The 26170-nt window shown below is 37.9% G+C and overlaps 1 protein-coding gene across 3 annotated transcripts in view; it reads right to left on the bottom strand.

Annotated features, from left to right (window-relative positions):
• LOC106875688 (alpha-mannosidase 2x) overlaps window positions 1-26170 on the bottom strand; it is a 140155-nt gene that overhangs the window by 56389 nt on the left and 57596 nt on the right. For all 3 annotated transcript variants that reach the window (XM_089343941.1, XM_089343943.1, XM_089343942.1), the window contains exon 3: window positions 14961-15147. In XM_089343941.1, the coding sequence (XP_089200067.1) occupies window positions 14961-15147 (187 nt within the window). The remainder of the gene's footprint in view (window positions 1-14960; window positions 15148-26170) is intronic.

The raw sequence follows: 26170 nt of genomic DNA, 5'->3' as shown, positions 1-26170 counted from the left end.
CAAGCCTGATATTTATCCTATCAGTCTCTTTTTGCTGAACCACTAAGTTATGGAGGCATTAAGACACCAACACTGGTTGTTAAGTAGTGATAGGAGACAAACACGGATGACAAAGACACACACACACACAGATATACAGGGGTTGGACAAAATAATGGAAACACCTTAAAACTTCAAACAAATTCATTTTAATATGGGGTAGGACCGCCTTTGGTAGTAATTACAACTTGAATTCTATGAAGTCTGGACTCGTACAAAGTTTGAATTGTTTCCAAAGGAATTTTTGTCCATTCTTCAGCTAAAACTGTTTTGTAGTGATGATGGTGGAGGATATGGACTCCTTACTTGTTTTTCTAAAATGCACCATAAATGTTCAATAATATTGCGATCTGGGGGCTGTGGTGGCCAGATAAGATGTTCGGCTTCACTAGAATATTCCTTGCGCTATTCAGTAACAACTTTAGCTGTGTGAATTGGTGCATTATCATTCCGAAAGACTGTGTTTCTCTCCAGAAACAGTTGCACAACCATAGGATGAATTTGATAAAATAAAATGCTTAAATAGTCTTGACTATATTAATTCTGCCATGAAGGGAAACCATTGGGCCAGAACTGTTGGTGGCAGTCCTCCTATGGCCACCTCAGGGGCACAGTAATCCATAGATTTTTTAAAGGTATTTCCACTCTAAAAATTGGATAATGCCTCCTTCATCAGAGAGAGTATATTATTCATGATTCACATTTCGTAAAATGTTGTACTGGGTAGATGAGATTTACTTATACAGGGAGATGCATTTGTTAACAAGAAGAGAAAATGTTATAGCAGGAATTATAGGAAATACAATTTAGAAAATGTTTTAAATGTTAAGCAGATAATAATTTATCAAGATGAAGTCACAGCATGGCAGGAGTATAGAGACTAAGTGAAATATAGATAATTAAAAATTTAATAGTTAATTTATCAAGGTTTATCAAAATATTTAAATGTTGAACAGTATCTATGGTTACAGGAATACGTAGTATCCAAGAACTTATTTAATGATGTAGGGTCATATCAATGAAGAGTATTTGTGGACTGTCTAATACACAATTTACATACATACATAATTGTATTGTATGTGGGAGGGGGGAGCTTCTGCTATTACAGACCAAAATAATGAGTATTGTATATTTTTTGATTTAACTTCTTGTATATACATAGCTAGTGTTGTAGAAAATTTATATTTTATGTTAGTAAAAGAATTCAAGTGGGCCCTATAGCGACATTTAAAGTCTCTAGTACTTCCTATATAAACTCTTACCCTCTCTGTGGCAGGGATCTCCACAGAACACCTATACACTACATTACTATACAAACAGGATCCAGGTAGTGGGTATGACTCCTTAATTCGACAATTACATGTTTTTTTTCCTCTCAGCATTGGCACTAATTTTCTGATTACTAGAGGTTAAGTCACCCTCAACCGTCAGGGGGTGACCTGGCGCAATATTTACATTAGAGCTAGTATCAGTTTTAGAGTTATAAAGTTCATTATAAATGCATGTGATAAAAAACTAAAATATTCCAAATATGTTAATCCATTTCTAAAATATGTTCCTCACAATATTTACATGCATATCTATACTATATATAAAACAGAGATGTGTGTGTGTAATCGCTTTTCATGTGAAATTGACTTCACCAAATGCTTCCATACTTGTGATGCATGAATAATTTGACCTCGGATAAATCTTAGGCTCTTCATTTGATTTTTTTAATCAAAAATAAATAATATTGCTTTATATTTAAGATTCACTTCTTTAAAAAGGTTCCTCAATGTCAACTTCCGGTAGCCATAGCTTTTTCTTCACTTTAACTTCAATCGTTACTGTTCGCACTAAAAGTTTACTCACATTTACTGATGTAAGTAATTTCATCATTTACTAACAGAAGTACGGTTTTGTGTTTTCCTGTTGCTGAAGTTTTTTTTTTTCTGGTACCTTCGATACTGGCTCTTTGGTTCACTGAGTGACAAATTTCGATTCAACATCACTTTAACTTCAATCGTTACTGTTCTCAATAAAAGTTTACGTTTTCATTCGCTAACAAGTTCACATTTACTGATGTAAGTAATTTCATCATTTACTAACAGAAGTACGGTTTTGTGTTTTCCTGTTGCTGAGGTTTTTTTTTTTTTTTCTGGTACCTTCGATACTGCTTTCTGAAGACATTCTTCAAAGAATTCAATATCAGTGTGACAGTGATGTCACATTCAATGATGACATCTTCAATGAGACATTAAGATTAATAGACGACAAGGTTCAATCACTGGGTGGAAACAAACTTGAAATTTATGGTCTTCCAGCTCCTCCTGTCAGAGATGTTCAACACAGATTAGCACAAGAGCTAATCAGGGAAACATCATACAACATGGAAAGTTTGCAAGCAGTTGTCAATGAAAAGGAACCAATTCTGGTACAGGATCAAAAGGAGGTATACTGGCAAGTTCTTACATCTGTGGACAATAACACTGGTGGGGTTTTCTTCTTAGATGCTCCTGGAGGCACAGGAAAGACATTATTGATCGACCTGCTCCTTGCCAAGCTGAGACAGAAGAAGAAGATTGCTCTGGCTGTTGCATCCTCTGGAATTGCAGCCACACTCCTAACAGGTGGAAGAACAGCCCATTCAACATTCGAGCTGCCTCTGAACCTCATCCAAAATGAATCTCCTTTATGCAACATAACAAAGAATACAGCGTTAGCAAAACTCCTTACAGATGCCAAACTCATTGTCTGGGATGAGGCAACAATGTCCCATAAGGCAGCCTTTGAAGCACTTGATAGAGCACTACAAGACTTCAGAAACAATAAGAAGATCATGGGTGGTGTCACCCTCCTCATGGCTGGTGACTTCAGGCAAACACTGCCTGTCGTTCCCAGAGGAACCAGGGTGGATGAGGTGAGAGCTTGCATCAAGTCCTCATATATCTGGCAACATGTCAAACAGCTTACTCTGACAACCAACATGAGGGTTCACATTCATGGTGACCCGTTAGCCGCACAGTTCTCCAACAAGTTACTTGACATTGGAAATGGAAAACTTCCACAAGATCCAGAAGATAATCTGCATCATCTCCCATGTGGCAATATGACTGCCTCCCTTGAAGAACTAAAGAGCAAGCTGTTTCCAAACATTGCCACAAACTACAAAAGTCACAAGTGGCTATGTGAAAGAACAATTCTGGCACCAAGGAATGATTCTGTAGACAAGCTGAATTTAAATTTGTTAACTCAGCTTCCAGGACCTGAATGTTCATACAGATTAATTAACTCTGTCCCTGATCAACAACAGGCAACGCATTACCCAGTGGAGTTCCTCAATTCACTTCAGCCACCAGGATTTCCACCACACATTCTGATCGTGAAAATAGGTGCTCCTATAATGCTATTAAGGAACCTTGATGCACCCAGACTCTGCAATGGAACAAGGTTGGTTGTTAAAACAGCCATGCCCCATGTGTTGGAAGCAACAATAATTACAGGCAACATGATGGGTGAGAATGTCTTCATTCCAAGGATACCTCTCATTTCAAATGATCTCCCCTTTCAGTTCAAGAGACTGCAGTTTCCGGTCAAACTTAGCTTTGCAATGTCTATCAACAAAACACAAGGTCAATCTCTAAAGGTGGTGGAACTTAACCTCCTTCAACCTTGCTTCTCACATGGTCAGCTGTATGTTGGATGTTCTAGAGTTGGAGATAATAAGAACCTCTACATTCTCAGTGGCAAGACAGAAAACATAGTATATGAAGAAGCACTTACATGAATAGTATGTACATGTCATATACAAAAGTGTAAAACCATTGAGTGTTAAAGTAAGTATTACTATTACACTTTCACTTTTCGACTGACATGGGTCAATGTATATCTGTGTATATAACAGTGAAACAATAACGTGGTATATTCGCTGTGTGAATTTTTTTCATTTAATCCCCATTTAAATTATCGTAAAAGTTTCCAAGTACCAATAAGCAATAATTTCATTCCCGGGCAACGCCGGGTGGCTCTGCTAGTTTATATATATATAAAAATGAGAATGTGTGTCTGTCTGTCTGTCTGTGTGTGTGAATCCCTAAAACTCGAGAACTACGTAACCAATTTCATTCAAATTTTACACATGCCTTACTTAGGGTTCCAGTTGTGTTTTAGTCAAAAAAAATTTTTAACTTCTTGCAGAGTTTGCGCACACGGCAACATAATATCTCTTCCACTATTTAAGTATTACGTGTCAAAAGTGAAACAAAAACACTCATGTCAAATACTTTCACTTTAAAAATGAAACTATTCCACTAACTGAAACAATCACATTTCGATACTGTAATGACAGATACTTTCACAGAGAGAGAAAAAGAGAAAGAGAGAGACAGAAAGAGAGAGAGAGAGATGTATATGTATACATATACATGTATATGTACACCATTTCGATACTGTAATGACAGATACTTTCAGAAAGAGAGAAAGAGAGAGAGAGAGAGAGAGAGATGTATATGTATACATATAGATGTATATGTACACGTATATGAAAAGATATATATATAGATATATAGATCTATATGCATACATGTATATGTATACATATGTGTAGATGTATATATAAATATATGTCCATGTAATATGTACACATATATACATGCATACAGATATCTATACATATATACACCCATCACACACACATACACATGCACACAAACACACACATTAGTCATTTGTTTTCTTATCTAAAACTACGTCAAAAGTACTGAATGGATCTTTATGAAATTTGGAAATTATATTCTTTGCATAACGGCCATAACTCCCATGAAAATTCATATATTTTTGATGTTGATGAAATTTTAACCAAACATTACAGATGAGCATTATTTGTAATTTAACGGTACAACAGTGTAAGACTACCCTTTCAGATATACTTACATTGTGATTTCTGCAATGTGGTGCATAAATTGTCAAGTAAATGAGACGTATCTTTGCCTCCACTGATTCACTTGCAAAGTGTTGAGTAAAATTATTTCGTTGCAGACCTCTGGCCATTTTGTTCTGTTGTTAATTCTGTAGATGACCTCAAACACAAAGTCTTTCCCAACTTTAAACAAAACTACCAAAATCACAATAGGCTATGTGAAAGAGCAATATTAGCTCCAAAAATAGTAGCTGTTACAAAAATTAATCAACACCTGATGCATTCTCTTCCCGGCAATCTTCAAACTTACAAGTCTGTTGATACAGTTCCAGATACAAATGAAGTGGTGAACTATCCTCCTGAATTTCTCAATTCGTTGGAGCCTCCAGGACTACCTCCCCACATATTATCACTTAAAGTTGGAACGCCTGTTATGCTGCTCCGCAATCAGGAACCACCAAGACTTTGCAATGGAACACGACTCGTTATAAAGAAAATGATGTCACACGTTATCGAGGCTACCATTCTTTCTGGATGTGCAAAAGGGGATGACGTCTTTATTCCAAGAATTCCTCTTACTCCATCAGGAGCAGACATTCCTTTTACATTCAGAAGACTACAATTCCCCCTTCGTGTGACTTTTACCATGTCCATAAACAAATCTCAGGGTCAAACATTGTCTGTAGCTGGTCTTCTCTTGGAAGAACCCTGCTTCTCACATGGACAACTGTATGTTGGCTGCTCAAGAGTGGGCAGCAAAAAAACACCTATTTGTATATGCTCCACAAGGGAAAACAAGGAATATTGTTTACAACGAGGTGTTATAATCACAACAGCAAGAAAGTATGTTCATGATCACCTTCTTTTACGAAACTTCATTGACTTTCATATATTTATATTGATATATATATATATATATATAAGTGTGTTTGGGTGCGTGTGTGTATATACATCTCTATATATAAAGATGATGCGTAGTCTAGACGGCGTTTTTAGATTTCATTATTCTCTTTAACCCGGGCAACGCCGGGTATTTCTGCTAGTTATCTATAAAACGCAGATTTTCTCTGTGTGTATGCATGTTTAAAATTCATACATTTACACAATTCCAAATTTAGTGGATGAAAAACTCATAATTAATATTCTAAATACCATAACTTGGGTCATAAGGTCATTTTTTCGGTCAAAATAACAAAAAAAAAATATAGTGACACATCTTTTTCAAATACGATCGACAAACATTTATTCCCTACAAACTGAGTTTTTTGAAAATCTGTTTTGAAACATTCACTTACTAACATATATATAGAGAGAGAATACACACTCATACATACATACATACATACATACGTACGTACAAATACACACATACATACAAATAAACACATAAATACAAACACTTGTCAATCTTTTTCAAATACGATCGACAAACTGAGTTTTTTGAAAATCGTTTTTAAAACACATTTACTTACTACCATATATATATAGAGAGAATACACACTAATACATACATACATAAAAATACACACATACATAAAAATACCTGTCAGTTTATTTATTTGCCGTTTCAATATTACGAATACTTTCCAAGATAATTTCTCTGTACAAGTAACTTTCACCTTTCTTTGGGACATGAAATGCCACCGAAAAAGAGAAGTTGCCTCAGTCGCTATACCATGTCAGCAATGGTGCTAAAAGTGATTAGAGCAAATGAGTCCTCCGACCAAACTGCTTTTAGACTTTCACAGAGCACCTTACGTTCAGCAGAATGCTGAGCTGCTGAAAGTTTCCAACAGTGCACCCTACGCCTAGCCAAAATGGCTTCATACGATGCTGCTTCCAGGGCTACAGAGGGCCCGGAACAAAGAGCGACTTGCCTGGCTAGAAACGCTGCTGCTAATGCTGCTTCCAGGGATTCAGAGGGCCAGGAACAAAAGGGCCACTCGACTGGCTACAAACGCTGCAGTTACTGCTGCTTCCAGGTCTTCTGAACGTTTGGAACAATGGACGACTCACCTTGCTAGGGACGCTGTCACTATGACTGCTTCCATGGCTTCTGAAGATGCAGATGGGTGGTCCATTACCATTGCAAATGTGGCTTCTGCTACTGCTGTGAGACCTTCCCACGTTCTACGTTGCAGCAGAACAGTTGACGGCAAGAAGCTGCTCATGGTGTGATGAGTCCCAACAACCCTTACTGGCATGTACGGGCTTTCAAGTATAAGCCCAACTTTAATTACTCCATCTGCGCTGACGTAAATATAGGGGAAATGCACTGCAATTGCCAATTCTGCAATGCTAAAAAGTGGGCTGGGGAGCCACCTGGAATGTACTGCTTAAACAGTAAGGTCAGCTTGCCCCCTCTTCCGGAACCACCACAGCCTTTGAAGGAACTACTTACTGGTTCTACCTCAAGGTCAGTCAAATTCCTTCAAATCATCAGGAATTACAATTGTGCATTTCAGATGACTTCTTTCGGGGCTAATGTTGTCACAGACAGTAGTTGGGTGCCTACTTTCAAGGTCCAGGGACAAGTGTACCATCTTATTGGGTCGCTCCAGCCACTAGAAAATTGCAAGCCTTCGTTCCTTCAAATTTACTTCATTTCCAACTACAGTAGGCAACTTGATGTGCAGTTCGGCATTATTCCATCACCTGCAAACACTGACGCTGACACTTTTGACAGGGACGTTTTACTCAGTCTGCAAAACATGCTTCATGAGCACAACAGCTATATTCACAGTTTCAAATACGCCTTGCAAACAGCCCCTTCACCAAAATTCACCATTGTCATCGATGCTGACAAAAGACCTGGGGAGCACGCACCCCGTTATAACGCTCCTTCGTGCAATGAAGTGGCTGTACTTCTTCATGGTGAACAGCACAATAAGCGAGACATACTTATTTAAAGCCGTGACAGTGGTCTCCAACATATTACTGAGACACATCATTCATACGATGCCCTGCAGTATCCCATTCTTTTTCCATATGGAGAAGACGAGTACCATTTCGGCATTCCTCAGCGGAAACCAAACGAGCCCACTGCTGCGACATCCAAAACTGTTTCATGTATGGATTTCTACTCGTACCGCTTCATGATGAGGCCTAATGATTTTAGCACCCTGCACAGATCACGGGAACTGTTTCACCAGTTTGCAGTTGACATGGCTGCAAAGATGGAGTCAGAGAGACCGTGCTTCATTGGATTGAATCAGCGTGACGGCATCAGTAATGACGCTGACCCAAGGAACATTGGCAAAATGTGCATTCTCCCCTCAACTTATACAGGAGGTGGGGCACGGTATATGCACGAGCGAACACAAGGCGCTATGACTTTCGTTCGGCATTATGGGTGCCCCGATTTATTCATCACGTTTATGTGTAACCACAAGTGGGTTGAGGTAATGCGGGAACTTCTCCCACGGCAGCAGTACTGCCATCGCCATGATGTTATTGCCAAGGTTTTCAGGCAGAAGCTGGCTAAGCTAATTGATTTAATCAAAAAAGGGCAGGTTTTTGGGCCTGTGAAGTGCCACATGTATACTGTTGAGTGGCAGAAGAGAGGGTTGCCACATGCACACATTTTGGTTTGGTTGGTCACCAAAATAGACCCTACAGTTCTAGATGACATCATCACAGCAGAAATCCCAGACCCCACTGTTGATCGGCAGCTGTACAACATTGTCAAGGCACTCATGGTGCATGGTCCGTGCGGTCCCGGTTTTCAACAGTTCTCCTCATGCCACAAAGACCATGTGTGTACAAACAATACCAAAAGAGGTTTGTGGAGGAGACCCAGACTGGCGGCGACGGATATCCAGTGTACAGACAAAGGCGACCTGAAAATGGGGGATTCACTATGATGTTACAGGGTCATCAAGTTGATAATAGATGGGTGGTCCCATACTGTCCATTACTGATGAAAATTTTCAATGCTCATATAAATGTGGAGTTCTGTCATTCTGTAAAATCAATAAAGTACAGATGTAAATATGTTAACAAGGGTTCTGAAGCTGCCATGTTCGGCCTTCGAAAGAACAATAGCATGGATGAGGTGTCGCAGTACTTGGCAAGTCGATATATCAGCAGTGGTGAAGCTTTTTGGCAGATATTCAGGTTTCTGCTTCACCAAAGGAACCTCACCATCATACAACTAGTGGTTCATTTGGAAAATGGCCAGTGGGCTTACATTACTGAACAGACTGCTGCACAATCGGCGGCCAATCCAAAAGAAACAACTTTGACTGTTTTTTTTAGGCTTTGCCAACTTGACACATTTGCCAAAACACTTTTATACCCTCTGTTCGTGTCCTACTATGTGTGGACAAAGAACACTTGGGTGCATAGGAAGTCAAGTCAGGATGTTCAAGAACATCCTGGTGTTAAGTTTAACAGTTGTCTAGGAAGAGACTACTCCCGTTGTACCTCCCAACCAGCATAAGTGTTTTCACCTGCGCCTTCTCCTCCGTGACATTTTCGGTACACAAAGCTTTTGAGACATAAGAACTGTTGATGGTGAATTATGTGACACTTTCCGGGAAGCCTGCTTCAGGCGTGAACTTTTGGAGGACGATGCACAACGGGGCACCACTATGGCAGAGGGCATTTTGTTAAAATCTCCTAAAAGACTAAGATCACTTTTCACTATTCTATTCCTATGGTGTGACTTGGGTGATCCCGCCTCTTTATAGCTTACCTACGAAGATTACATGTCTGGAGATTTCCTGTGTCAGGCTCAGTTGCTAAATCCATCAATGAAGGTCAGGTACAATGACCTCATTTACAAAAGGGCACTGCTTGAAATCGAAGATACTGTTTTCAATATGGGCGGTAGTGCGTTGACAGTGTATGGCCTACCTTCAACAAATTGGGAAGGCACAAACACACCACTATAGTCTTGCCGGTTTGATATATGGTGAGTAGATGCTATTGTTGTATATTTTCAAACTTACCCATATTTACTTACCCATGATTAATCCCCCTCTTTCCTCCATAGGGCATCTATTCTGTTTTTACAGAGCATGAAGTTTTGTAACAGCACATCCACTGCTGTTGGTGGAAAAGGAACATGCCGTATTCACCTGCGAACGTTTTACACACCCTTCCAGGACTACCTACCAAATTGTTACAATTGTGAGAACGATAACACAGCCTTTTCAGGGCCACCTCACATTCTATTGTTACCCCTTCTGAGAGTGTTGCAATGCTCTTTGTAGGGCTTTCGATCCAGTTGCAAATCGATTGGTTGGGCATAAACTTATATCATAGTTGAGTAGAATCATTAAGAGTACTTTAAAGCAATTACCCCGAGCAATGCCGGGCACTTCTGCTAGTTTTCTGATAAAACTAGGAACCTCTATTCATTATATAATGAAACCTACAATAGTTTAATACAAAAAGAGCTTAACATTAATTACAAACATGCTCACACAAATGCATTGAACGATATTAATAAAACATTATAAACTACTAAAGGATTTGGACCTGCTAAATAGAACTGAACCATATGCTCTGAGAACACCACATTTTACAATGAAGGACCATAAACCTAACTTTCAAAGTAAAGCATCTATTCGGTTAATATGTCCTACAAAATCAGACTTAGGCAAGATTAGTAAAATAATTTTAGATAGAGCATTACCCCAAATTAAAGAAAATGTAGAGCTCCCCCTTTGGAACTCTACCGGTGATGTAATTACATGGTTTCATTCCCTCAAGGACAAATATCACATTAATTTCATCCAATTTGATATCTTGGATTATTGTGCTTCAATAACACCTAATTTACTGAGTGAAGCATTATCATTTGTTCGAAACTATACAACCATTTCTGCATCTCATATAGATATAATCCTTGCTGCTAGAAAAAACTATAATGATAAAAATTGGACCCGAAATACTAACTCTGACCTTTTTGATATAGCAATGGGCTCTTCGGATTCAGTCCAAATAACAGACCTTGTGGGACTGTTTCTTTCAAAAATTAAGCAACACTTTCCTAACATACCCAGGTGTCTCTATAGAGATGTGATGAACATTTGGCAACTAAAAATTTATTTCTTCCGGAGATTAAACATACAAAGAAATATTAAAATTTTTTTTTTTAATTATAATTTAAATATAGTGTTTGAAATAGATAATAAGATAGCTAATTTTTTAGACTTCACACTTAATTTTAGGAGATGTCAAATTATATGGTTTGCCTTGCACTTCTCTGTTCAGGTCAAATCTTTACCCAAATTGTTTTTTAAAATATTGAACAAAAATTTCCCTAAAAATCATAAATACTATTCTATTTTTAAAAAATCCTATTTGAAATTGTTGTACACTGCTACTCCAAATTTAGGTTCAATTATAGATCTAAACTCAGACTTAGGAATTCCACCCACACAAATCTTTATAATGAACTTCACAACTCCAAAACTGATATAAATAACATAAATATTATGCCAGGTTGAGGTTGACTTAACCTCTAGTAATTGGAAAATTAATGCTGATACAAGGAGGAAAAAACATGTAATTGTTGAATTAAGGAGTCATGTCCGCTATCTGGATCATGTTTACATAGTAATGTAGTGTAAAGGTGTTCTGTGGAGATCCCTGCCACACAGAAGACAAGAGTTTATATTGGAAGTACTATAGACTTTGAATGTCGCTATAGGGCTTATTTGAATTCTTTTACTGGCGTAAAATATAAATTTTTTACACTGCTAGCTATGTATATACAAGAAGTTAAACCAAAAAATATACAATACTCGTTATTTTGGTCTGTAATAGCAGAAGCTCTCCCCTCCCACATACATTACAATTGAGAGTGAAAATATTCTTAAAATATATGGATTACTGTGCCCCTGAAATGGCCGTAAGAGGACTACCAGCAACAGTTTATTTAAACAGGATTACCTATTTTCTTGGATTAATTACATATATTTTACTCTTTTACTTGTTTCAGTCATTTTGACTGTGGCCATGCTGGAGCACCACCTTTAGTTGACAAATCAACCCCAGGACTTATTCTTTGGAAGCCTAGTACTTATTCTATTGGTCTTTTTTGCCGAACTGCTAAGTTACGGGAACATAAACACTCCACCATTGGTTGTCAAGTGATGTTGGGGGGGGGAAAGCACAAACATATATATATATACATATATATGACGGGCTTCTTTCAGTTTCCATCTACTAAATCCACTCACAAGGCTTTGGTCAGCCTGAGGCTATAGTAGAAGACACTTGCCCAAAGTGCCACACAGTGGGACTGAACTTGGAACCATGTGGTTGGTAAGCAAGCTACTTACCACACAGCCACTCCTGAAAAATCTAATCTCAACACTATGATTTTTCTTTATTCGCTCTTTTCGTAAGTCTTTATTTTATTCACCTTCTCATCATCATCATCATCGTTTAACGTCCGCTTTCCATGCTAGCATGGGTTGGACGATTTGACTGAGGACTGGTGCAACCGGATGGCTACACCAGGCTCCAATCTAATTTGGCAGAGTTTCTACAGCTGGATGCCCTTCCTAACGCCAACCACTCAGAGAGTGTAGTGGGTGCTTTTACGTGTCACCCGCATGAAAACGGCCACGCTCGAAATGGTGTCTTTTATGTGCCACCCGCACAAGAGCTAGTCCAGGGGCACTGGCAACGATCTCGCTCGAAAACCCTACAAGGCCAGTCAGGCGGTACTGGTAACGGTCACGCTCAGGATGGTACATCTTATGTGCCACCCGCACAAGAGCCAGTCCAGGGGCACTGGCAACGATCTCACTTGACTTGCCGGGTCTTCTCACGCACAGCACATTTCCAAAGGTCTCGGTCAGTAGTCATCGCCTCGGTGAGGCCCAATGTTTGAAGGTCTTGCCTCACCACCTGAGCCCAGGTCTTCCTGGGCCTACCTCTTCCACGGGTTCCCTCAACTGTTAGGGAGTGGCACTTTTTCACGCAGCTATCCTCATTCATTCTCACCACATGTCTAAACCAGCGCAATCGTCTCTCTTGCACACCACTACTGACGCTTCTTATGTTCTGCTGTTCTCTCAAGATACTTACACTCTGACGGGTATGCACATTTACATTACACATCCAGCAGAGCATACTGGCTTCATTCCTTGCGAGCTTACGCATGTCCTCAGCAGTCACAGCCCATGTTTCACTGCCATGTAGCATGGCTGTTCGTACACATGCGTCATACAGTCTGCCTTTTACCCTGAGTGAGAATCCCTTTGTCGCCAGCAGAGGTAAGAGCTCTCTAAACTTGGCCCAGGCTATTCTTATTCTAGCAGTTACACTTTCAGCGCACCCACCCCCACTACTAACTTGGTCACCCAGATAGCGGAAGCTATCAACTACCTCTAGTTTTTCTCCCTGGAATGAGATAGAAGTTGTTTCCTGTTTGTTTACAGTGTTTATTGCACCTGAACATCTGCCACATACAAAGACTAACTTTGTAGTTAATCTGCCTTTGCTCGTAAGTGCATATTTATTTCTAAATATTTTTTACAACATTATTCTATTGTATACCACAAGGTATAGAAAATACATATTCGCCTTTATATATTTATATATTTAATCCTTTATATTGAACACTCAATATTTCATCTATTCAATAAGACATATTCCATATATTCAATAAAACATTCAATACTTTATTTCATAGTACCATCCATTTTTATTTTATATCATATATTGTATATTATATTATATATTGTATATTCCATATTCTATATCCCACATTGGTTTTGCAGGAATATAAATAAAACATAAAAAACAGACAGTGTTGGAACTCTTTTAAACAAAATAATATATATATATATATATATATATATATATATACATGAGAAGCTTCTTTTAGTTTCCATCTACCAAATCTACTCACAAGGCTTTGTTCAGCCCAAGGCTATAGTAGAAGACACTTGCCCAAGGTGCCATGCAATGGGACTGAACCCAGAACCATGTGGTTGGGAAGCAAACTTCTTACCACACAGCCACACCTGACCTCTTGATTTATTGAAATAATCTTCAAGAAAAGTAAATAAATGGCTGGTGGCAATTATGACACACTAAATGGGAAGGGAAGATCATCCCCAGAATCAAGAATTCATGAGAATTGGAACCAAAAGAATAGCTATATACCATTTTTAGTACTATCTTTGCAGTGTGTGCATGTATGTGAGTAGCCATTAGTGGATCAGGAGACAAGTGCTGATCCATGGCTTTTGCCAGCACACCAGGATTGTTGAAATCAGTGTCATTGACTTTTGTGTGTGTTGGCATATGTGTGTGTGTTGGCATATGTGTGTGTGTTGGCATATGTGTGTGTGTTAGTGTGTGGATGTATTCCTAAATATATATTAGCTGGGAAGAACAATAAAACAGGATAGTCAAAGCCAGAATATCTCTGATCACATGTATGCTCTGAGACAAAACAATAGCAAGAAGCTGATGATTAAACCCTCTGTGATTGTTTACTCCACTAGAAATAGCAGATAAATTTTCACCTTATCATACTAGCACTAACTGGCACTCCGTCAGTTATAATAACAAGGGTTCCAGTTGATTCAATCAATAGAACAGCCTGCTTGTGAAATTAACGTGCATGTGGCTGAGTACTCCACAGATACATGTAACCTTAATGTAGTTCTCAGGGAGATTCAGTATGACACAGAATGTGACAGGGCTGGCCTTTTGAAATACAGGTACAACTCATTTCCGCGAGCTGAGTAGATTGGAGCAACATGAAATAAAGCTCAAGGATACAATGCATCGTTAGGAATTGAACTTATGATTGTGAGCTGAATATCCTAACCACTAAACCATGTGCCTTCACCGTATCGCATGCTAATCTCCTAAAAAGAGAAGGTTGCACTGGATAATGTATGGTCCAGGGTGATCACAGCTGGAAAGCCTTTCAGTGGAGAGCTACTTAATCAATGGTGGACCTGGGGTTAAACAACAACTGCAATAACAACACACCCAGAAAAAAAAAAAAAAAAAAAAAGATGGTTGTAATCTCATGAGTTACCTTGCTGCTACATTTTCATCATCAATAACAACGGGAGCAACCTTCCAGGGGCAGTTGTAGCGCATTCCTGGCAGGCGGTTGAAGTCAAACTGGCAGCAGATCTTGGGATCAGGCCCACAGCTGTGGGGGATGTCATACGAGTAGAATGGCATCATGTGACAGAAGATGTCTGTACGACCAGAATCGTCTGAAATGACAAACAACAAACATTATGAAATAACAGCAGCAAAAACATCCTGAACATGAGGAACACCAACAGCAGTGACTTTAAATGAGACAGCCTGAGCCAATTAGTTATTTTCTATGTAATTGCAACACCAAATAGAAAGTAACAATTACATCTTGTCTCATAAAAAAATCACACCCCACTGATAGATTACTACTTTACCAACTCCACACAATCTTACTTCAGAAAAAAGTTCAAATGAAAAAATGTTGATTGAGGAGTGAATTAGAGAGGAATCTGAACTTGTGTAACAAGAGATTTGGGCAGAGTTTCAAATCAAGACATCCATGTAAGTTGGATTTTCTCCGTTTTGATGAGGATTATTCCAATTTTTTTTTCCAACACTGCCTTCAAAATGATGGTGGGTATCTTTTTGTGGGGAAAAATTTTGGAAAATTTATAATTCTTTTTTTCATCTCACCCTCACCCCACTCCAGACCAATTTTAACCAAGTATTTTGCACAATGCACTTAAAAACTATGAGAGAAGCCATTTTGGTACAAAAAAAATAATAAATAAATGTATTTTCAGGTGAAAAGGTGTGTGATTTAAGGGAGATTTGACTGTTATTTCTATTACATCCCACAATCACCTTTCCAGTTTCTTTGTTACATTTTCATTTCATTTTTCATTTTATCTAGTTTCAGCTTATAAGCTGTGACCATGCTGGGGTACTGCCATTTGGTGTTGCTACATAATTTTACTTCAGGAATTGACATTTGGTGCATGAGAGTTTGATGCAGCTGCCCTCATCTGCACCGCCTGCAGTGAAGTTGGTTCATCTGGGACACTTGACAGGAAGAGGTCCAGCTTTATTTTGAAGATACCTACATCCACCCCATGCAGGTCTCTCAGGTCCTTCACGAGGATATTGAAGAGCTGTGGACCTCTGAAGCCCAGGCTATTGCAGTATCTTGTCCTACATCTTGATGGCAAATTTGGAGTCCTTGGCACTATGCAGTGGCATCCAGTTTTTTTATTTGTGTAACTTTCAATGCCAAAGTTTGGGTCAAGTCCTTTGAAGATCTTCCAGATGTATATTATGGCATATCTTTCTCGCCTACACTCTAAGGAATAGAGTCTTAATCTCTTGAGTCTTTCCCAATAGCTTATATACTGCATAGAGGCTATCTTCTTTGTGTAGCTTCATTGGATAGCCTCAAGTTCTGAGATTAATTTGACACTGGTTGGTGACCATAGCTGAGAGCAATAGTCAAAGTGGCTTAGAACAAGTGTCTTCCAGAGCACCATCATGGTTTCCTGATCTCTTGTTCTAAAAGTACTTAGAATCCATCCGGTCAGTCGCCTGCATTTCATTGACAATTTAGCAACATGCACATGAAAGGATGCATTATTACTCATGTAAATGCCCAGGTTTTGCATTGACTGCGCCTCTGGAATTGCAGTCCCTCCAGGTTCCGTGTATTTAATGGGTTCTGCATTTAGTCTTGCATGCTGATAGCATAAGGCTTGAAACTTTTCAGCATTAAACTGCATGTTATTCTTTTCAGCCCACTTGTATATTTCATCCAGCTCACATTGCAGGTGCATAGAGTCTTCAGGGTTCTGTATTACCTGTGAGACTTTTGTATCATCTGCATAACTTGTGATTGTGGCTCTCTGTGTGGCTGAGGGCATGTCTGAGAGGGCCATTATGAACAGTAGTGGTCCCAAAACAGTGCCTTGCGGAACACCACTCACTATTTGCGTGTCATTGGAGGTGGCCCCATTGGCTACTACCACCTGACTTCTATCCTTCAGAAAGTCATGAAGCCATTCTCCCAATTTTCCAACTATGCCGAGATCACGCAGTTTGTGACATATCATTCCATGATCGACTTTATCAAAGGCCTTTGCAAAGTCGAGATATATCACTTCCTCATTTGAGTGGTTAAGTAGCTGTTTCAGCACCCAGTCGTAGTGTTGTAAGAGCCGAGTTAGGCAGCTTCTTCCTGGTCAGTATTGATGTTTCTCAATATTTTTTTCCCAATAAGCATAAAACACACACACAAACATGCATGCACACACACGCACAAAGGAACACAAACGATGTAACTTCTGATGGCGAAAAATGACAAAGAAGGAGAGGTGGAGAATAAAATTATTGTGACAATTTATATTAACTTTTTTGTCTTTTTTCTGTGTTCCCTTATTCATTTCAATAAATTTAGCAATTGTTTAATAAAAAATACAACATAAAAGAACCACCGTTTAGGAGCCATATCACTCGATTAAATGAAATGAGAAGACAATAGTCAACCCCAATATCAAAACATGTTGCTGGTCATGGTGAAAAAACATTGTTTCAAATAAGACAGAAACTTAAATATTTCATTTTATGTTCTTAATTTCACACACACATGAAATGAAATTATTAAACTTGCATTTTCAAAATATTCACGTAATGTAATGCATGTAGTCAGATACAAATTAAAAACTTTAAGCATAAGCTATTTGACGAGAATGAAATGCTTTTATGATAAAAAGGTTGCTAAAATTCAGAGGAAAATCAAAGAAGAAACTGGTATGAATTGTTTTGGAGAACCTTCGACTCACACAAAGGCAGTACAAATACCTGTCTAGTTTAAATACATCTAAGATACAAAAACTGTCTGTTTTTACAAATAATTATATTCAGAAATCTATTTTTATTCAAGATCATTAAGTACTCAGGTAAGTAAATATGTTTGTTGTTTCTTTTATTGTAAAAGGACGGAAAGGTTGTGTTGTTGGCACCAAGTTGAGAAGACCTATGATCACAAGTTTTCCCGTCAAAATCATTTCACACCATTTTAAAAATTTTTACCTTACATAATTTTGCATCCTAAGCCTTTTACTTAAAATGAAAGGAACTTATATTTTTCACTGGCTGTTCATCAATCTCTCTCATATTAATGAATGAAGCTATTGAGATAGCTATTCAGAAGAAAGACTGGCATCACTACAGATGGGTGCTACTACAGTTTCACATCTCACTTTGAAAAATGCATTTTTTTGAAAAAATTTCTTTGGATTTTAAACACCCCACTTAAGAATCCAAAAATTTTTTTAAAAAAAGATGCATTTTTCAAGGTGAGGTGCAAAACTGCAGTAGCCCCTTACAGATGTGTACACCCCTGGATTTTATTGCCTCATAACTTCCAGAAAAATGTATACTTTTTAATGAAATTTTCAACAAATACTGCTTAGATGCTGTGGATTCAGGGTATATAGGAATTTATGGGAAAGAATTTTTCCAAGGGGGAAGAGAAGTTTCAGAAAATCCACATGATCCAACATTTTTTCCAAGGGGGAAGAGAAGTTTCAGAAAATCCACATGATCCAACATTTTTTCCAAGGGGGAAGAGAAGTTTCAGAAAATCCACATGATCCAACATTTTTTTCCCCCTCATAACTTTCAGGAAAATGTGTATCTTTTAATGAAATTTAATAAAAATACCTTTCAAACGGCAAAGATTATGATTATAAAGAAATTTGTGGAGTAAATTTTTTCCAAGGGGTGGGGGAGAGGAGTTTTGGATCAAGAAGACCAAATAAGTTTTGACAGGGATTTTTCCCATTTTTTATTTCACCACAGCCTTCGAAATGATGTGGGGAAGTTTTGAAAATTTTTCGATCCCCACCATTTCTCACTATCCCACTACAGACTGATTTTAGCCAATTTATTTTGTAACTTAGAAACCATGGGAGGAGCCTTTTTGATTATTAAAAAAAGAAGAAAAAAAAGATTGTAAATGTTTTCAGAGGGGAAAGGCTGAGGTAGATTTGGCTTTTGTTTCTAGCATGACCCAAACCACCCTCCATTTTCACTCTCACATGTATTGATGTTTTCCAATATTATTTCTCCCATTAAACACATTTTATGGAACGATGATGCCGAAGTAATACACACATGGTCCATTGGTGGACTACAAGAAAAAAAAAATTGTAATTTAAATTTTTACCCCTACTTCAATCAAGTGAAGCCATGTGTGTGTGTGTGTAAGAAAAAACATTTTCTAACAAAAAAGTATGCTATTAAAATGAATTATTGTTTACATACCTCTTTTTTTTAAAACACTATGAATAAATGCCAGCAATGACCTTCTCAGGCTCTCCAGTATTTTAAATTACAAACAGAAACAATTGGGGGCAGGGAGTGGGGTTGCAAAAAAAATCATAAATTTTCAAATTTTCTTTTTTTATAGCATACAAAATGTATTTATGGAGAGGAAAATATAGAAAAACATCAATACATGGGAGAATGAGAAAGAAATGAGGAGGGTTGTCTTGGGATATGCTGGAAACAGCTACTGAATCTCCCTTGAATCACTCACTTTTCTAAAATATTTTTTTACTGTGAAGGCTCCTACCATGGTTTTCAAGTGCAAGGGGGGATTGACCAAAATTGGTCTGGAGTGGGATGATGGGGAAAGGGGTGGTGAAAAAAAGCTAGGAGACAGGTTTACTTAGCCAGAAGGGAAGCAGAGAAGAAGAAATTTGCCAGTGTTCTGCATCAAAAGGACCAGAGACTTGAAGTGTTTCGAATTGCAAGACAGTGTGTGAGAGAAAATCGTGATGTCATAGGAGAGAAATGTGTCCACATGGATGGTGGCTCACTTGCATTTAATGATGCTGCAAAAAAGAGACTTGGAGATGCTACTATGAAAGTTTGCTAAATGAAGCGAATAAATGAAAGGAAGAGAGTTTGCCAAATGTTGACCCCCAACAGAGGGACTAGCTTTAGATAGAAATAATTATAGAGGTATCAAATTGTTAGATCAAGTAATGAAAGTCATGGAGAGGGTCATAGCCCAACTAATTAGAGAGAGAGTTAATTTAGATAAGATGCAGTTTGAATTTGTGCCTGGGAGAAGCACCACAGATGCTATATTTCTGGTAAACTGCAGGAGAAATACCTAGCCAAAGATAAACCTCTGTACTTGGCTTTTGTTGACATGGAGAAAGCCTTTGACAGAGTCCCTCAATCCCTTATCAAGTAGTCAATGCAGAAATTAGGGATAGTCAAGTGGTTGGTGAGAGCTGTACAAGCCATGTACAGAGATGCTGTCAGAAAGGTGAGGGTTGGCAACAAGTATAGCGAAGAATTCAGAGAACAAGTAGGGGTTCACCAAGGATCAGTTCTTAGCCCCCTCTTGTTCATCATAGTCCTCCAGGCAATAACAGAGGAATTTAAGACAGGCTGCTCCTGGGAGCTCTTCTATGCTGATGACCTTGCTCTAATAGCTGAGTCACTACCAGAACTGGAGAAGAAGTTTCAGGTGTGGAAGCAAGGCCTAGAATTGAAGGGCCTTGGAATTAACCTAGCAAAACCCAAAGTATTGGTAAGTAGGAAGGTGGACAAATCATAAATCACTTTAGGTAGATGGCCCTGCTTGATCTGTAGAAAAGGCATAGGTAGAAACTTCGGTGTACCCGGTGTAAGCTATGGACATATAAGAGGTACAGCAATATCAAAGGAATGCTAACAAGGAAGATAAATTCTGTGTGTAGAAGGTGTACAGGTACAATAAACACCAAAAATGCACAGAAAATAGACTCCATCACAAGCCAGAGGGAAAAACTAGAAGTAGTTAACAGCTTCCATTACCTAGGTGACCAAGTCAGTAGTGGGGGGGGGGATACTCTGAGAGTGAACTGCTAGAATAAGATTATCTACACCATTTGAAGCATATCCGTAGAAAATTTCATTGAAAAATAACCATGTTTCTGAAAGTTATGAGGAAAGAAATTCGTTGGGGCACATATGTGTAAGTATGTTTCAGCTAATGCAGGCCAATTACTGTATATCAAAATACATGCATTGCAGGAAGTCCATAGTAAACATATCATTTTAAATATAGTAGGAGACACACACAACACAACTAAGAAATACAACAGTAAGCGACCCACAGAAACATGAATGACAGGGACACTAAAATCCAGACAATATCTTTAAATACCAAAACTAATAATAATTATAGGATCACATTCTGGTATATTGCTCCATTTGTGAAACAGATAATTTCCAATATCCCTATACTGTTCTAGCAGGTACCATAAAATATTTAATGCACACAATGTCTCACCTTCTCCATGAGCCACAACCTGGCACAAATAATTGCAGCACATAATGTGAATAGACTATACCACTTCCAAGGGACAATTAATAATAGTACACCCCACAAAAATAGGGAACCCATCAACAGAGGTTTTAGTAATCTGAATCTGGATCTTAGAGAAGAAATAACATACAAGTGACCTAAGTGCTGAAACCAAAATAGCATGCACTGGAGGAAGGGGGAGTGGTAATAGAAAAGCCAACAGTAAAAGGGAAACAATACTAGCAAATCTTTTTACAACCATGGAACTGGAAGGATGTACTGCTAGAAATAACAACACTAAAACACATATGCATGAAGAATTCAGAAATGATACTGGACCGAGGGAAGAGAGAAAAGGAGAGACTTCTAATGGAGTCAATAACAGAATAAATAGATAATAGAAATAGAGAAACAGGTTTATGCAACTGTGCTAGAGATACAGTATGCCCTGGTCTGTAGATGCAATATTACTTTGGAGGGAAAAGAATACTTTTATATAGGAGCCAGCTCTCTTTTTTTCAAAAAGAGACTAGCCAATCCTTTAAATTCTTTTAGAGATAGGAAAAAAATAATACAAGCCTAAGCAAACTAATTTGGTCAATTAGAAACAAAAACAATAACTATTCTACTGAATGGAAAATAATTAGTACTGCTAAACCTTATTGAGTAGGGGGAAATAGATGCAGCATAAGTGTAGAGGAACTATACCAAATATTTACTTTAAAAAAAAAAAAAAGCATTAATACAAGACATGAACAAGCCCTAAGATGTTTATACAAACACGGTAAGATTTTTAAAAAATATAAAGATAATTCTAGATAGCCAACGTCCCAACAACAATTAAACTTGATATGACAGATGGAATAACATAACCTAAACATTAAAAAAAAATATTAATAACCTCATTAATAAACTAAGAAATACGTTACCCAATATATAATGCAAATCATGAGCGGCTCAACCAAAAAATGAATATATAAACAAATGAGAACTAAAACACACAACCATTAAAATGAACAAGAAGCCTTACAAAAACACTAATCTCAACTTTGACCAATTTTATACCCAGCCCTAACTTTGGGCAGTGACTGGGGTGAAGTTGAGGTCACCAGCTCATACCTATAATCAACAACACCCCCATCTTCTACAGAACACTAACAAAAATTTACTTCACTCAGTTCACTTCAAGGATGACCAAATGGATAGACCCTGAAGCTTCACCAACAATAACACAAGGCTGCAGATGAGTAGATGGTGTAGCAGAAACACTTGCACGTTGTGCATGAACAAGTCTCCATACTCTATTATTAATAATAATATATACTCCAGATAATTTTTACTGTTCAGTGAAGTGTACATAGAATGGCCCATCGGAAGAATTCACAGAGTGACTGACAACAAATGGTAGTAACATATTGATTGAAGTGGTTAACCTTTAACTGGAACTTAACTGAGAGCCAATATGGTATTCACCCAGAGAATATATCCCTCCAAACTCACATTTATATATACGAAGGAGAGTCAAAAATTATATGCATTCTTGTTTAAAAACAGGGCATTAACAAGTACTTCATTTTTCTGTATTGTCTCCTTCCTTTTCAACACAGTTGGTTCAGCGGTCCACAAGCTTGTGTATTCCCTCCAAGAAAAAGACTTTTGGTTGGTCACACGACCATTTATGCACAGCTTCCTTCACATCTTCATCTGCAAGAAATCGATGACCTTGTAAACCATCTCTGAGTGGTCCAAAGATATGATGGTCAGAAGGAGTGAGATCTGGGCGGTTGTGTGTGGGTGTGCATTGTCATGCAACAACAAAACTTTCTTCAACAACAGGCTTTGGTGTAAACTGCTGGCTTTAGTTTGTTGGCCAGCAAAGCACTGTATATTACACTGTTGATTGTACACACCTTTGCCTGAGAAATCAGATCACTGCTCTTTGTTCGTCTTGCTAGTGGAATGGCCATGCTTACACTGTAAAGCCAGAAAGAAAAATGGTGCAACCAGGCTCAAACTTTGATCATGTGATCACAATAGTTCCAAATTCAAGCACACATGTACAGAAGGCAGTGTGACAATGATTAAGATATGTTATGGCGAAAGTGTGGATAATTTTTGACCTCCCCTTGTATGTATATATATATATATATATATATATATATATATATATATATATGTATGTATGACTTTTTCGGACCTGGTGAGATGGTGTGAGAGCGATTACTGTAAGAGTGAGGTAGATCCAGCCATCCTCATTAATGGGAACAAACCGCGATTTAAAATATTGGAATTCATTCATATGTATATGTATGTATATATATGTATATATATATATATATATATGTATATATATATATATATATATATATATATATATATATATATATATATATGCATTCTATCACTTTTTTCTTTTCATTTTAGTTTGTTTTTCTAAGCTTTCCTTTTCTGATACTAACCCTTAATTGTTTTCCAAGTAAAGGATAATACATGCACACACACACACACACACACACACACACACATTTGTACATCTATGCGCATGCATATATGCGTGTGTGTGTGGGGGGGGGGTGAATGACTGTTTAGCAAAAAATTCACTGTTCAAACACATTATAGCCCCAGGTTGACAAAAGTCTTGTGAATGGAATTGGGAGATGGAAGCTGAAAAGTTTGTTGTATATATGCTTCCATGCATATGTCTTGTTATCTTTATTTCCCACCACCTCTTGGTACACATAAACACACACATACATGTACAGGCATGGATAGGAACTTTGAGCAAGTGTCTTCTAGTATACCCCAGGGCCAAATAAAGCCCTGAGTAGATTTGGTAGATGGAAACATAGAAACCCATACTATGTATGTATGTATAGGGAGAATTCACAAAAAAACAACAGATGAAGACAGGTGCTGTAGAAAACAAATAGATGTATTAGTATAACACTCGGGAATTGAAAAGGTTGCGAACCTACGCTCTTCCACAGAAAGAAACACAGAAAGAAATAAGGAGAGAAACAAGGAGAAAAAAAAATGTGTGTAGTGGTTAGCGATCCATCATGGTGAATGCACAACAGAAGGGTCACACAGGAGAGTTAAGAAGGGGAGATAATGTGTAATTTCCCACCAGATACTAAACTGTTCATTGCTTGGCACACTGGCAAAATATATGAACAGTAGATTAAATGATGTGCTACAGTTAGTTATCAGTTCCTTGTCTGATCGAATTTTCTGTCTGAGAAATGACAAGGACTATACTAAACTCTTATATCATACCAAAGTGTGGTGGCTGTCAAAAGGAAACTGTTTTACGCTTTGTTGAACTGTTTCATATAATCATATCTTTCTATGAAGATACTCCACTGTCCACTTCATTGATGGCTGCAAGGTGCTATGTCTTTTTTCTTAAATGATTTGACTAAGTTATTGCAAGGAAACAGAAAAACTCGTTGATTGTAAACCATTTATCACTACCTTCATTTCGACATTGGTGTTGTATAAGACTAACACCTCAAAATGTTAATTCCATCAATTTCCACAACTTGATTCTTTGAAAGATGAATTGGTTGATGAGGATTTAACTACATATTGCAACTATTTACAATCATTGCAAGATAACATGGTGGAGCAATTTCAAGATGTTATTGCGCTGAATATTCCAAATTGGTATAGCAATCCGTTTGAGGTCAATGCAGTCGATTGTGAGGATGACGTTCAGGAGGAATTGATAGAATTACAAAACGACAATGATGCCACAAGGTTTGTGGTACCATTAGAGTATATTGAATTCCTACCCCAATTTGTGGAAACATCTGTCATTACTCTTGCTTGCCTTCCCTACCTCATACCTGGTTGAATCTGGTTTTAACCATGTTGGAACTTTACTTTCCCATAAAAGAATTGAACTGGATGTGACACAATGAGGAGACTTTCGGCTAAAGTTGACAAGCTTGAAACTGAATGTATCTGCACTAGCTGCATCGCACCAGACACATGGTTCTCATTAAAAAAGTTTTATTATTTTCTTTTATAATACAATCATTAAATATTTTGGCATCAGTAGTTCTGATCAATGGTTCATTTGGGGAAAATGAAAATCAGTGTAAAAGAAAGTGCAGGTTTCCAGAAGTTAATCTGTCAACATAATAGAGTTAACATTAGCATTTTATTCACACTAATGGCAAAACTAAACCCACAATAAGGGATTTGTAAACAACCGCATATTTAATCCAAACAGCACTAACAGAGCAACAAGCCTACAATATAGTGTGTGTGTCAAAAGATACGGGGGGGGGGGCCTAGAAGATTTTGTGTTGGGGGTGTCAGGGCTTTTTTTTTTTACAGAGGTGGGCGATGGGGCATTTTTTGGCCGATGGGTGGGCGATATTGCAATTTGATGCGAAAAGTTTGGGAAACAGTGCTCTAGACCAATGAAATTTTACAAATACCAGTTGCTGACGTCACCTAACTCTATACCAATCAAAACCAAACTTTAGCAAATACAACAAAATGACCCTTTAAGAGAATCAACCAACCAGAATGACTGATGACTGTTCCCCACAGGGAAGCCAACCAGGCAAAACAACAAACTTGATCACCAGAAAAACAAGATATCACCAATACTTTAACAAATCAAAAATCTGATCCACTCGCAGAAAAAATTATAAATACCTCACAATCCCAAACTCACTGTTACAAGCAAAAGTTCCTACACACGATAGAAAGAGGATCAGAGAAATTGTAAACCAAATCCCTTTTTTTACTATCATCATTTCTCCCTTGTTTTTTCCCTCTTGACTCAGTATGACTGAAATTTTGATGATATTCATTTCTTTTCAGTCACTACTAACACTAATGAGCTTTGTACATTCAAACAAATTAATATTATTGACTGTTATGAA

This window comes from Octopus bimaculoides, chromosome 28, assembly GCF_046866305.1.
Source record: "Octopus bimaculoides isolate indiv1 chromosome 28, ASM4686630v1, whole genome shotgun sequence".
NCBI lineage: Eukaryota > Metazoa > Mollusca > Cephalopoda > Octopoda > Octopodidae > Octopus > Octopus bimaculoides.
This window is presented reverse-complemented; position numbering and strand designations above follow the sequence as displayed.